Genomic DNA, 13740 nt, shown 5'->3' with positions numbered 1-13740 from the left:
CGATCGGACCAACGGTGTAGAAATGCATAGCTGAACAGACACCATATTTTAGAGAGACCTTTCTTTATTATATAGAAGATGGGCCACACAAAAACCTCCAACAGATATTTCAAAGGGAAAAAGTGAAATTCATACAACATTTATGGCGCCAGATTCAAAAAGTAGTCAAAAAAGCGTGATTTTTATATGGGGGCTATGTGAAGGGGGGCTCTGGGGGGAAAATGAATGTCGTTGGTAAAAACCGCCTGGTATCAGGAGTCTCTGTACCAAATTTCATCACGATCGGACCAACGGTGTAGAAATGCATAGCTGAACAGACACCATATTTTAGAGAGACCTTTCTTTATTATATAGATGGGCCACACAAAAACCTCCAACAGATATTTCAAAGGGAAAAAGTGAAATTCATACAACATTTATGGCGCCAGATTTAAAAAGTAGTCAAAAAAGCGTGATTTTTATATGGGGGCTATGTGAAGGGGGGCTCTGGGGGGAAAATGAATGCCGTTGGTAAAAACCGCCTGGTATCAGTAGTCTCTGTACCAAATTTCATCACGATCGGACCAACGGTGTAGAAATGCATAGCTGAACAGACACCATATTTTAGAGAGACCTTTCTTTATTATATAGATGGGCCACACAAAAACCTCCAACAGATATTTCAAAGGGAAAAAGTGAAATTCATACAACATTTATGGCGCCAGATTCAAAAAGTAGTCAAAAAAGCGTGATTTTTATATGGGGGCTATGTGAAGGGGGGCTCTGGGGGGAAAATGAATGTCGTTGGTAAAAACCGCCTGGTATCAGGAGTCTCTGTACCAAATTTCATCACGATCGGACCAACGGTGTAGAAATGCATAGCTGAACAGACACCATATTTTAGAGAGACCTTTCTTTATTATATAGATTATTATTCACTTTATATCATTGAAGAAAATATGACAAGAATAAATATTAATAATCATCTTTGGAACAGTTTGATGTGTGGGATAAGCATTCAATTCAGTAATTAATTTTGCGATCTGATTCTGGTTCAAAAAATTTTTTTTTAGATATTTGTTGTTACTCTAGGCTTTTTGTAGGAACAAAAATCTGTTCGAAATTTAAGAATTTGGACAAACAAAAATGTTGTAACTAGAATAAGTAAGGGGAGTTTATCTGGATGACATTCGGATCTTCGGAAATATTCGGATTATTCGCTAACCCCAATATTTGAAAAGTAGTAAATTCAAGACGTAGAGTTCTAAATTCAAGATAAAAATTAATCAATTCTACCTACATAAAAAGACTTATTTAAGCCAAAGATTGAGGAATAGAACTTTAAAAAAAATCATTAAAGCTTAAAAACAGACTAAATCAAATCCGGAAAGTCCTAAATGCGTTTTTAGTTTTTTTTGGTTTTGAGTAGTTTGTTTTTTATTAGATCTTCGGAAATATTTGGATGATTGGCTTGAAAAGCTGAAATATTCGCCAGATAAACACCCCTTGAGAATAAGTCTGAAAATCCATTTTCTACATTTTTTAAATACATTTTTAGAATTTGAAATTAAAAAATGGAATATCCTTAATCAAAAAGTTTTATATACCAGATTTAACAAGAAATTACAATCCAAAGAATAAGATAAAGTAAAATAACTATACAAAGTAAGAAGATGTAGACAATATAATCCCAAAATAGTGAATCACATGGCCTTTAATTGAAAACAAGAACACCGACTGATTGTGGGAACTCATCCAACTCTAATCCTACCAGTTTGAAATTTTAGAGAACAAAACATATAGTATAAACGACAAAAATATGAGACACATCAATCAAACTCAATCCACATGGGATGTCTCGCAGAGCGAATAAGCAGAAAATTGTGCAAGACCGGAAATGGGTTCTATCGTGAAACTTGTTGCGTGGTATATAAGACCTAAATAAAAATATCAATCCAAAATATAAACATTAATAGAGAAAACCATTCCAAAATCCACTCTCATCTCTTCTAATCTTCTTCTAATTAGAATTTTTTTTTGAAAATCTTTTAATCTGTGAAAAGCACAAATCTCTGCATTTCTGTTTTGCTGTGTCACATGTTTTCATAGGCACATAAAAAAGCCAAATCTCTATGGCTAATACTCTCCTACTCCACAACACTAGAGCACTATATTGTGTCTTGTGAGGCGGCGACAGGTTTAAAAATAAAATATACCCCACAAAGTGTTACACAAAAATCTAAACACCACGTTTTTGTCGTGTATATGTGAATGGAAATAGATGCTCATCGAAATGTTGTGTGTAGGGTACACCTAACATAGGGAAAAAGGCGCGTTCAAGCGGTTGTCGCGCGGTGATTTTCAAATGGGCAAAAACCCCATTTCTGACCACAAAGTGTCGGATTTAAATCCAATTTGGAGCGTGTCGATCTATTTTAGGGGTGAATGTGTGCATGATGAGTTCAATCGGTGCTTTTAGGTGGCTGTTTTCGCGCCACTTTCCCATCCACACCAGCTTTTCACGTCTGCATGCATTTTTGCTTTTCTTTTTTTTTTTAATACCATCATCGCAGTGTTTTCAATACATTTTCCCCATACCGGCAAACAAAAAAAAAGTGTCCCAGCATATTGCGAAAGTATATTTTCGTGTTGATTTGCCATTTGGAGAAAGCTTTTCTCTTAAGAGCTTCGTGCGAAAAGAATGTGACTTTGAAAATTCACTGTCACACCACCAACACCCTTCATTACCCCAACTTTTCGTGTTTGTATCTTTGGTTTTTCCCACCACACACTGTGGCCACAGGCAGGCAAACCAAAAAGGACAGTATTCCATTAAATTAATTAGGTCAGTGGAAGTGCGGCTGAAAAATTATTTGTTCTAATTTAATTAAGAATAGACGCTCCAAAATAGAACTAACTCTTCACACATTCAAGTCTCCAGCTGAAGAGAGTTAAGGGGTTAACATCACTAAAGTTTGGAATTTTTTTAAGACTTTGCCTAGCTTTTCACCTTAAATAAATAAATTAAATAATATTTTAAGACTGCGACCGCACACTTGATGTAAAGGGTTAAGATTTAGTCAGTAAAAATATACAAAAAAAAGTTGATTTCTCAAATTATATACTTACTCTTAAACCCCATATGCAATTTAAGCCTTTCGCGTTCAACGTGAAACATAAAAACATTGAAATATGCGCTTTTTTTATTCCGATATTTATTCTTTAAACAAACTCAGAGGGAATTTTTCAGGCAAAAGTCTTCTTCGACTTCTTTTGTGTGAATTTCATGTATTTCTAACTAGGAAAGACAATTGAATTCATAAAAAAATGGGAAAATAAAATGTTTCATATTTATGTCTACATATGACCCAAAAACCCGAAAGGGGTAAATTCTTTTTTATTGAAAAAAATTAACTATTTTTAAAAATGAACCAAACAGCTCCAATGATGCCTAATAAACTCAAAATTTATTATAACTCATTGCGATGTGAGGTCTTTTAAAAACAATAATTCTTTAAACATTGTTTTCATTAACCCTTTCGCGTGTTTTGGATCATACGTAGACCCAAAAGTGAAACATTTTATGAATTCAAATATATTTTCAAGTTACAAATGCATCAAATTCACGCAAAAGTGGCCAAAGAATAAGACATTCTAAAAGTGAGAAAAGTCCTCTGAACACATCCACAGAATAAATATCGTGACAGGCCGTGTACGCGACTCAATTTTTGTATGGAATTCTTTGGTAAAAAATGAAGTTGGACTGCGCTTTTTTACTGACAGCATCAATCTCAAATCCGTTTGTACCATTAAATTCTACAACTAATAACCTACAAAATGATAGATTCTCAGCGTGCGATCAGTATTCTAAATGTCAAAAAATTAAAATTTTATTACCAAAGGCGAAAAATTCCCATACAAAAAGTGAGCCATTTTTGCTCTTCAACTTCAAAACAAAGTAGACCGTGTACAGGGCCTGTATCGTGATAAATGAGCGTGTTTCAATGTTTTTATGTTTCACATTTGACGCGAAAGGGTTAAAAAAAAACCTTCCAACGACTTTCCTTCATTGAGACCTGGAATGAACCTTTCATGAAAACCTCATGTAACTAATTTTTCAAGCAAAAACAAGACATTTTACAAGCCCCCTGGTAAGCAAGCCCACCTATAGTAGTGTGAAGGCGGGGGGGGGGGGAAATAATTCAATTTAACAAATCATGCTTTCTCACATGGATTTTCTTGTTTTCAACCGCAAATCCAAGTCCATTTCAATTTGTGCTTTCATTTTACAACGTATAAATTCCGAGAAAAAAAAAAGAAAAGATAATTTTGATCGTCGTATTTCAATTCTCTAGGTGTGACCCGCTCAATAAATTCAACATTCGAGAAGACACACGAAATTTGTTTTACATCCAAAAGAAGTAGAAAAAGAACCGAAAAATGAAACCCAAACAGCGTGAATGAGAAATTTCACCGAACCTACGCGTAATTTCATTAATTCCCACCCCCGCATTTTCACCGCCATTGCCTCATTATGAATCTCACACCGCTTGATAAAAATGATTCTTTTTCATCACGAAGCACCATCTCCACACAAGTTCTCAAACTGTTGGATGGGGAAACTTTTCGAATTTATCATCCAAAAACTTTATATGGAATTTGCAACTTTCTTTTTGCACTCCGTGTGCTGTCCTTCGGTGTCATGAGAAAATGGACTTTTTATCAAAGAAAATTCTTGATTCAAATGTCACACCATGCGAAATAATTTATAACAATTAAACAATTCATTTTCTTCAAAAGATAAAATGAAACAGTTTTCTCCTCACTTTGGAGTTCCTTCTCAAGAAAAGAAAACTCCCATCTATACCACCATCTTGGAAGATGAATGTGAAAAGAAATTTTATTTATCTGGAGTACAGAACAAACTGTACAAAACTATTTTGTATACTTTTAAATTAAAATTTAATTTAAATTGATGAGTTTTCCATTTAGCAAAAAAAATGTAAATCGGAAAATTTTGGGAAACACTGATTAAAGGGAACATGAAGAGAGAAAATCTTCTCGATAGAACCACTATTTCATCTTCGGATTATTATTTTCTCGCTTCTGGCCACACAAGTGTTGCGTGTGTGTTGCTTCTTTTCATGTTGATTGACAAACGTGTTGCAAGTGTTGCTCGTGATGGTCAAATATCTTCTTCTATCCAAGCATCTGTTTCCGCTTCTCTCACGCACCGCAGCTTTTTTTTTCTGCAAAAGCTTCCCTGCATGCACTTCATCCCTTCGTCCTTATGGTTTATTTCGTGACTCAGAGACACAACTAATCCCAGCAATGTTGATACTCTTTGCAGAAGGGGAGACATTTTAGCCATCGGCACAATAATCAGCGCTCGCAGTCGCTAAACCGAGGGCCAGTCCTCTCCAGGGCAGACGTTGGAGGCATGTGGTGACACCAAGGAGCCTCAGGTAGCATTAATGGGGTGTTTCAAGCAAATCCCCTCTCTCTGCATAGAACTCACGCAGTAACCAAGACTTTTGTTCCTACAGGAGGACAGGTGGGCTGTGCCAGCTGCGCGATGGGGAACAAATTGAGCTGTTCGTGTGCTCCTCTTATGCGCAAAGCCTATCGCTATGAAGATTCACCATGGCAGACGTCCCGGCGACGAGATGGGCATCTCCTGAGGTTTGTTAGAGTGTTTTTTTTTTCAAAAAAGAATCTTCAAGGAATATTTTAAACCAATATTTAGGATAAAAGTAATCAATTTTGATGCAAAGTAATATTTTTGAAACACTTTGTTTCATTTGATTGAGAGTACAGTTTATTTCCTTCCTTGATTAAAAGCTTTTCTTTATCATAACGCGTTTAATTGACCAATATTTGAGCAAGTATTGAGCTCAGAATATGTAATCAATTTAAAAAAATAAACTCAAGTTAATCCTCAGTTGACAAGTGAATCGAGTGAATCATAAATTAGGCAGAGTTGATAAAAGAATATTACCAATATGGTTCTAGAAGTAAAATGAGAACTTTCTTTATTCTTTAATCAAAATAAGACAGTGCTTCTGTTTCAATGATAAACTTAATTGATTGATAAGATAAAAAAATATTCCCCAATTAATATTGGAACCACTCATTAATTGATATGCCACGAAATTAAAGAAAGTTAGAGAATAAACCGTTTTTCTTTGCTTTTTCAAACCGTCCTTATCAAGCTAAAAAAAAGGTTTTTCTTACATCCTCAAAATAACTTTATCAGATAATTCTCAGAAGACAAATTTTCATGCTGCAATAATGTGGTAGATGCGCTATGTTTTTGAGTGCTCACTGATAGCAACCAAAGATAAAAAATTCTTCCGGATTTTGCTCTCTGAAAGAGTTTTCCAAATGACATTTTTTTGCAAAATATAAATTAGGTGACGCAATCAGTAAACCGAGAAAGCTGAAAGAGATAACTCTTTCCATTGAGAAGTTCTTTCAAAATTAAGCTTCTACGACATTCATTGATTGCACTACATTATCAAAATTCCGACAAAATAAACGATCAATGTGACCATCAATGTGTCTATCATGACGTTTTGTTTCTAGATAAGGAAGGTCAAGTGCTCCCCATCGGCCAAAATACTATATTTATTTCCTATTGAATCTTTATCAGAATTTCATATCATTCCAAATACTATATAAACTGACAATACAGATTGTGGGGGAGTTGGTTTATTTTGGGCTTGACAAAGCTTAGAAGTTCGAGAAGTTCTCAGTTTCAAAAAGTTTTTCCAATGAAGAATACGTGGGGAAATAAAATGGAGAGTATTGATCCGATCAAATTTCAAAAAGCTGGAATTCAAGAAAAATTAATGTTAATTCTTCAATCGTGGGATCTATCGAATCCAATTGGTGTTCTTGAAATTCTTCGTGGTATGTACAAGTAATTAAAACTCATAATTCTCTTAATAATTCGAATTTGAAAAAGAAAATTTAAATGCAAAAAAAAATGTTCTTTGTAGAAAAACGTTTGCAACTGCATCATCTCTATTTTCTCGAGGAAGAAGAATTGAAAGAAGTTTTTCCACAGCACAGAATAATGGATAGGATTGAGTTTAGAAATTGCTGGAAGATATTTTTGCAAAAATTCAATTACATTGCTTGCCATCACTTTACAAAAAACATCGAAACTAAGAGTAAGGAAGGAGTTGGTAATGAAAATCTAATTGAGCTGCTTGTTAAGAAATTCTTTTGTTTGCAGACGATGTGTACGCAGTATTGGATTACATGGTAGAGCAGGAAAAATAAAATTTTACTTGCGGGTTTTCCATTATATATCTGAAAAAATCCTGATGTGTTGTTCTTAAATAATAAAGAAGTTATCTCTATTTTGTAATATTTTTTTTTATTTAGAAAAGGCTTCTTTGGTAAAAAAAAAGAGGAAAAACAACTAGTGATACATAATAGCTAAGCTAAATCTCTGATGTGGAATATTGAATTGCAAAGTTTTAGTGTTTATTCTGCACTTGTCCCGATTTTCTTATTCAAAGTCTTCATTTTGTGTTTAAAATTGCAATTTGATGACAACTTTGAAGCCTCCCAACGAAGATATAGTTTCTCGCTTGAGACGTAATTAAATGAACTTTGCATGTTAAACATGATGAGAGATTTGAAAAGTTAGATGTGACAATTTTCACTTTAGCACTCTTTTAAATTAATTTACCGAGATTGTTTAATTTGATGAAATTAATACTTTATCAACCGTAGGACAGGAAACTTTTGAGTACAAGTAGCAGGAATTGTCGACTCAATAAGGGCTAACAGCAGGGCTGAAAGTGCATTTATGTAACATAAGTTGAAAGGGAATGTCATATTTCGTGAAGAAACTTTTTAGAGTAAACAACAGAAAGTAACTTCAAATAGGTCCATTGAAGACCATTAAGGAGATAAAGTGAAATATGAGACACCCCATTACTATGGTGTAGGTAGTCTTCAAACTAACAGAAATTTCAACTTTTACCTTCTGCCACACTGAGACGTGCTTCTAACTCACAATTATTGTATGTTATTTGCTCTTTATTTGCATCAGGTGGAAGTATATATAGGTATGTACATTTAGTAGAGTATCAACAACCAACCCTGTTCTACAGTGAATTTCCTTTCTCTATAAATTCCAAAAAGAGAAAGAGAAGAAGAGAATGGGTTGACTAACAATGGAAGAAGACATCAACACAGCGTAATGCTATTAATTAGTCAAAATGACGCTCTCCTAATATTTACAACCTTAATTCAAGCATGGAAATATTAATACCATTCGGTGGAACAATAAAAGAATATACGCGACAATAAAATCTAATAAAACTCTGCCAACAATTTTATTCCATAAAAATGACTCGAAATGTACTGAAATTTCGACCTTTATCTTCGACCTTAATATTCAAACATATTTTTTTAGGTATCTGCAGAATTTTAAAAGCCACTCCCCTATACAGATTTGTTGGTTGGCTACCGAAAAGTAATAAAAAAGACAGCTAAAACCAATGATTTAACTGCAAATTCTAATTTTATTTCTAGAAAAATACTTTTAGTTTAACCCAGATTTGATATCGTTAGTCAAGATTGCACTGTTTACGTTGAAAGCATAAAAATAACGAAATAAAGACTTTAAAAAGCTTTTCTTCTTTATACAAAACATCAGCAATAGTGCTTCCATATTGGCATAAAGGACGATGAATTTATTTTTCTTAATCTCAAAAAAATAAATACTAGACATAGCTGGATAAAAAAAAATCATTTCCATTATGTTTTAGAACTTTTTTTTAATATTCTAATTCCTTGAAGGTTTTACTTAAGTCCTAAATATTTTTAAAAAAAAGGAACTTTAAATTTTCAAAATGTTTATTTTTTTTAAATTGTTTTTCAAGGTTATGGGCAGAAGTATTTCATGTGTCTGCTAGTGGAGCTGGAGCAGTAAAATGGCAGCAAGTGTCTGAGGATTTAGTTCCTGTAAACATCACCTGTATCCAGGATACTCCAGAATGTGTATTCCACATAACTGCTTACAACAGTCAAGTGGACAAAATATTGGACGTGCGGCTTGTCCAACCAGGTATACCCTGTACCTAACTCTAATTTACTAACCCTTATTTACTAAATATTAAAAAAAATCTTTTTAGGCACCCGGATTGGTCAGGCATCCGAGTGTTTTGTGTACTGGAAGGACCCAATGACGAATGATACATGGGGTCTCAATTTTACATCCCCCATCGATGCTAAACAATTCCGCGAATGTTGCGTAAGTAGAGCTTCATTCATCCCCCGTCCGGTCCCATCAATGATAATGTTGCATTTAAAAAATCTTAACACACAAACACTAACCAAAACTCTATTTAAACTCTAATAATCATAACAAGCTCAGTGATAATGCAAAAAGCGAACGTAAAGATAAAACTCTTCTCTTCTTACCTGTTGTATGTTGTCTAATCCTACCTACAAAAAAAATAAGATGGTAACTGTATGATCCAAAATGCCCTTATCCTCATATACCTAAACTTTATCCCAAATCCTACGTGTTTCGGTAGTTTATCCTCCTCCGCATTCCTACTCTGTCTCTCTCTTTTATCTCTCTTTCTCTGGTAAAACTTCCGTGTTGCATCCTTTGATGGTCAGACAAACCAGATATCCCCAAACCAACCAAACTAACCTAATGACAGTGCGACATTTTACAGTCGCCTTCTTTCAAATTTTCACGAAAGGCCTCATCGAGTTACTCGCTAAAGCTCGACCCGCCGGGAAAAGGAAAGATCAAGGCTAAAAGGAAACCACTGAGTACACCAGCTAGCCCGTCGCGCATACGGGAGCCACAATGTACATGCATGACGGCTGAACAGTATGCTAGACTGCGTTCACAGGATCCGAGATATCGAGGTGAAGCATAATCAAGAAATTTAATTAAATTAATATTTTCAATGAAAAATTTAATTGTTTCTTGTGCCTTCTATATAGAATTGTTATACGAAGGGAAAAATTAAGAATAATTTGTTAGAAAAAAAGGAAAAGATGAAAATATCAAGTATACTTCAGCAAATACTTAATTTAGGATTTAACTCTCAGCCAAGTTCTTCCTTTTAATATAATGATTCTCCTTTCGTATCTTTTGTAGCTTCCTCAACCCTTCCCCGGGCCACAACTCGAAGTACTGAAACTGACACAGTGAGGGGTGATAAGGTGGCTGCTGCCACCTCAAGTACCTCCCTCTATGACAATGTGACGACAAGTGGCCAAGGTATAGGGACACAGAGCACAGGGCAAGGTGAGTGCAATTTACCTGGTATATATTGTTCAGGAAGTTCTCTGATTGAAATGATGAGGAAATGTTAAACAATCCAAACCAAATATACCTCAAGCTTTATTCTTGCAATTGAGAGAGATGTTCATGTGGGAGATCGATATAAATGTAATTGAATTGCTGTTTGGTTTAATGGTTGGGATTTGGAGAATTATTGGGCCTTGGGATGTACATAGACATGGAAATCTATTTATAATGCTTCCCTTCTTTGCAGAGACACTGACTCGCCAGACAAAGACTCAAGAAACCAATACAATGACAATCACATCATCAGTTGCAACGCAGAATCATCATATCGGGTCACAGGTTGGGCAGCAGGATTCTGGGACACAGATGAGTAAGGCACCAGAAGAGACATCCAAGTCCGAAGGTACCCAGGCGGGTGGAACGCTGCAGCAGACTTCAACACCAAAGACTATTTCAACGGGCACGGGTACGCGCACAAAGGACTTTGAGGATGCTGGAAGAGATGCTCATGAGATGCACCACAATGTCCTCAATAATAATACACGCCGCAGTAAATCCAAGAGCACCGAAGATATGAACGTGGACTCGAGCACGCTAAAGCGCATGCTGAAACCAATGACGAGCACAGAGAGCCCCGTGACGTCACCGGAAATGGGGAGGAAGCGCTATAACTACTACAACAGCGCCACCACGATGCCCCATATGCATCAGCATGGCATTCATGCGGCTCACATAATGAATAATAACACCCTTGGACGATCCCAGGGGCAGCGCTTCTCAAATAGCCGCTCATCCCATGAGATTGGACGTGGATACCCACAGAGGGGGCTCTACCTTGAGTTGGAACAGCGAGAACGTGGCTGTATGGAGGGCTCACCCCCATCGGACAATGTGATATTCGATAATCAGTGCTATGCTACAACACCTAGCTCTAGCAATGGCAATTCTGACCAGGATCAACCGTGTGGTGGTAGAAATTCTGGACGTCACACGCACCATCATCAGGTGATTATCTTCTCTATTTCACAAGGAATTTAAAGGCATTTCCAAGGAGTGCTTGCTTATTCCCTTTCATCAAACTACCCCCTCTTAATTCAACATAACCCATACATTTTCCAAGAAGAGCATTAATCGATTCTTGATGTAAATACATACGCTCTGATAATGATAGAGAACAGACTCTTATTAAATCCGAACTAATTAGTATTGTTTTAAAATTACAGGTTACTTTCTCAAACTTGCAGGTTAATGCAAAAACAACAATGAAGATTCATACAGCAACCATATTATTAAATGAGACTGATAAAAGTATAACAGAGTAATATCATTAAGAACTTTAAAGAACGTCAGAAACAAGGAGGAATTAAATAATAAAATTGAAAATAAAAAAAAAACGTCTTAAAATTGAAAGACGTGATGCGTAAGAATCTGATAAGTTAAGTCTTAGATAGAGAGCAGTTATTTTAATTTTCTTACTTGATTGGTTGAACATTTCCTTGATTTGTGCAAAATATCCAACCCAAAGTTTTAATTAGAATTTTTTGTTCTATAAGAGAAATAGGTTTCTTTTAAAAATAAATCAAAGAGTAGATGATCTACCATAAAGTTCGTTAATTAAAGCGTCATCCTCACTGTAGGATTTAATCAATCAGCTACAGAAATATGTTGAGATTATTCATCATTATTTATTAATATTTCTGTTCATTTTTTCTCTGAATGAAAATATGGCTGACGTGGATTTTTTTTTCATCTCTAATGGGGAAATCCAATAAATCACACTCAAAACTCTTGATTTTTCCTTTTATGTTCAAACAGAGTGAAAAATCAATATTGAAATAATATATAGCTAGCAAAAAAAGTGATTGAATTTCCTGTTTCAAAGTAGAACATTCAACATTTGCAATTTTAATTTTCAATTCTGGGAAATTCAATATCAACTCTTTAATATTTTCTCTCACTCTTTTTTTCTTAATGAAGAGAAGTATTTTAAAACAGAACTATCGCCGAAAGTGAGATAAATGCTAAGAGAAGAAAAGAAAAATCTCGGAATGAATTGTTTTTTTTTTTTTGGGAAACAGTTTTTTTTAGGTTTAATCTATTTATGTATTTGTACCATCCTGTTTTTGTATACTTCGACAGACCTGAATTACGGCGGTTTTAAATTATCAAAAAATGAAATTAAAAAGTTAGAGTTTCAAACGGGGAAAATAGAAAATGGTTTTTGACTAAAAAATCATTTTTTTTCTTAAATAAGTAGGGCAATGAGGCCCAATTTCAAACTCCAAGTATCATTTTAAAGCCTATTTAATGTTCTCTTTTTACTCCCATAACTCAGTACATTTGAAGTTTTATCGGTTTTAAGTAATAGCGGATTGAAAAAAGGTCGAAGGAGGTCGGAATTAGGCCGCGTTCCCCTAAATATTTCTCACAGAAGTAGATTTTATTTGTTCTTAACCCTTTAACGTCCAACGTGAAACATAAAAACACTGAAACATGCGCACTTTTATCGCGATTTTTATTCTATGATTTTTTTTAGAGGACTTTTCTCACTCAGAACGTCTTCTTTGACCCCTTATGCGAGAATTTGATGCATTTCTAACATGGAAAAACAATTACATTCTTAAATAATTGAAAAAATAAAATGTTTCACGTTTGGGTCAGCGTATGACCCAAAAAACATTAAAGGGTTAACATAAGTAAGTAGTAAAAATGCAAATTATGTTTGCTGTATGAGTCTTTATTGTGTGCATAATTACACAAACTTTAAAATTATGCCAAAGCAATTTGTATGATAAATGATTCATGTTAATTTAAAAAAAAAATTTCAAAAAAAGCAATTGAAAATATATCAATTAGTAAGCAGATTATAGAAATTAATCGTTAATTATTGAGTAAAGTAATGTATACAGGGGACAGAAAGAAAAATTAATAATGGCATTTGTAGTCCTAATTTTTACATTTACTCTAAAAAACAAACAAGAGGTTTCTTTAAATATAAAAACTATGATTAGTTTTTCGACTTAAATCTAATTTCAAACAATGACTTGAAGTCTGAACTTAATTTAATAGACATGAAAAGATAAATTTAAAATTAAACACGTTAAGGCGAAAATAAGAATTCTTTTCTGTTTGCCTTTGAAGCGAAAAAAAATCTTTTGTCATGTATTAAGATTGCATTAAGTTGGGAGGAGCATTTTGTTGAATTTTGAGAATTTAGGTCAATCCGAAGGGTGTGTCCGCACATGCAAAATTCACATTTCCTCCCCGAAAGCTCCATAACGGTTCTCTTACTTTAATTTTTATCTTTCCTACAAGTAATTTTTTGCATAATTTTGCTCTAAAGAGATTCCTGCAATTATGTAAATTCCCCCGGGAAAGCCCATCTGAAGTTGATGAAATTTAATTATTGCGCGTTCTTTCTTTTAATCTCAAAAATTTCCATAAATTCTTTTGCATAAGAAATATTC

At 34.5% G+C, this 13740-nt stretch overlaps 2 protein-coding genes and 1 long non-coding RNA gene across 20 annotated transcripts in view; 2 read left to right on the top strand and 1 right to left on the bottom strand.

The window, feature by feature from the left end:
• The window catches only part of LOC129791905 (NADPH:adrenodoxin oxidoreductase, mitochondrial), a 298769-nt gene that overhangs the window by 169913 nt on the left and 115116 nt on the right, over window positions 1-13740 (bottom strand). The gene's annotated exons all lie outside the window — the stretch shown is intronic.
• Window positions 1-13740, top strand: part of LOC129791779 (protein still life, isoform SIF type 1-like) — an 84508-nt gene that overhangs the window by 13280 nt on the left and 57488 nt on the right. For 10 of the 18 annotated variants that reach the window (XM_055830233.1, XM_055830232.1, XM_055830235.1 and 7 more), the window contains exons 2-8: window positions 5330-5444; window positions 5526-5661; window positions 8883-9067; window positions 9135-9253; window positions 9672-9885; window positions 10121-10270; window positions 10521-11278. In XM_055830233.1, coding sequence (XP_055686208.1) covers window positions 5555-5661; window positions 8883-9067; window positions 9135-9253; window positions 9672-9885; window positions 10121-10270; window positions 10521-11278 — 1533 coding nt within the window. In that variant the 5' untranslated portion in view covers window positions 5330-5444; window positions 5526-5554. Of the gene's footprint in view, window positions 1-5329; window positions 5445-5525; window positions 5662-8882; window positions 9068-9134; window positions 9254-9671; window positions 9886-10120; window positions 10271-10520; window positions 11279-13740 lie in introns of those variants that run through there. The other 8 variants (XM_055830241.1, XM_055830243.1, XM_055830226.1 and 5 more) reach the window with 3 other exon arrangements.
• Window positions 6598-7354, top strand: LOC129792031 (uncharacterized). The gene is made up of 3 exons (XR_008750760.1): window positions 6598-6891; window positions 6981-7154; window positions 7220-7354. It is a non-coding gene; the product is annotated as an uncharacterized LOC129792031 (long non-coding RNA).

This window comes from Lutzomyia longipalpis, chromosome 3 (assembly GCF_024334085.1).
Source record: "Lutzomyia longipalpis isolate SR_M1_2022 chromosome 3, ASM2433408v1".
NCBI classification, from domain to species: domain Eukaryota; kingdom Metazoa; phylum Arthropoda; class Insecta; order Diptera; family Psychodidae; genus Lutzomyia; species Lutzomyia longipalpis.
This window is presented reverse-complemented; position numbering and strand designations above follow the sequence as displayed.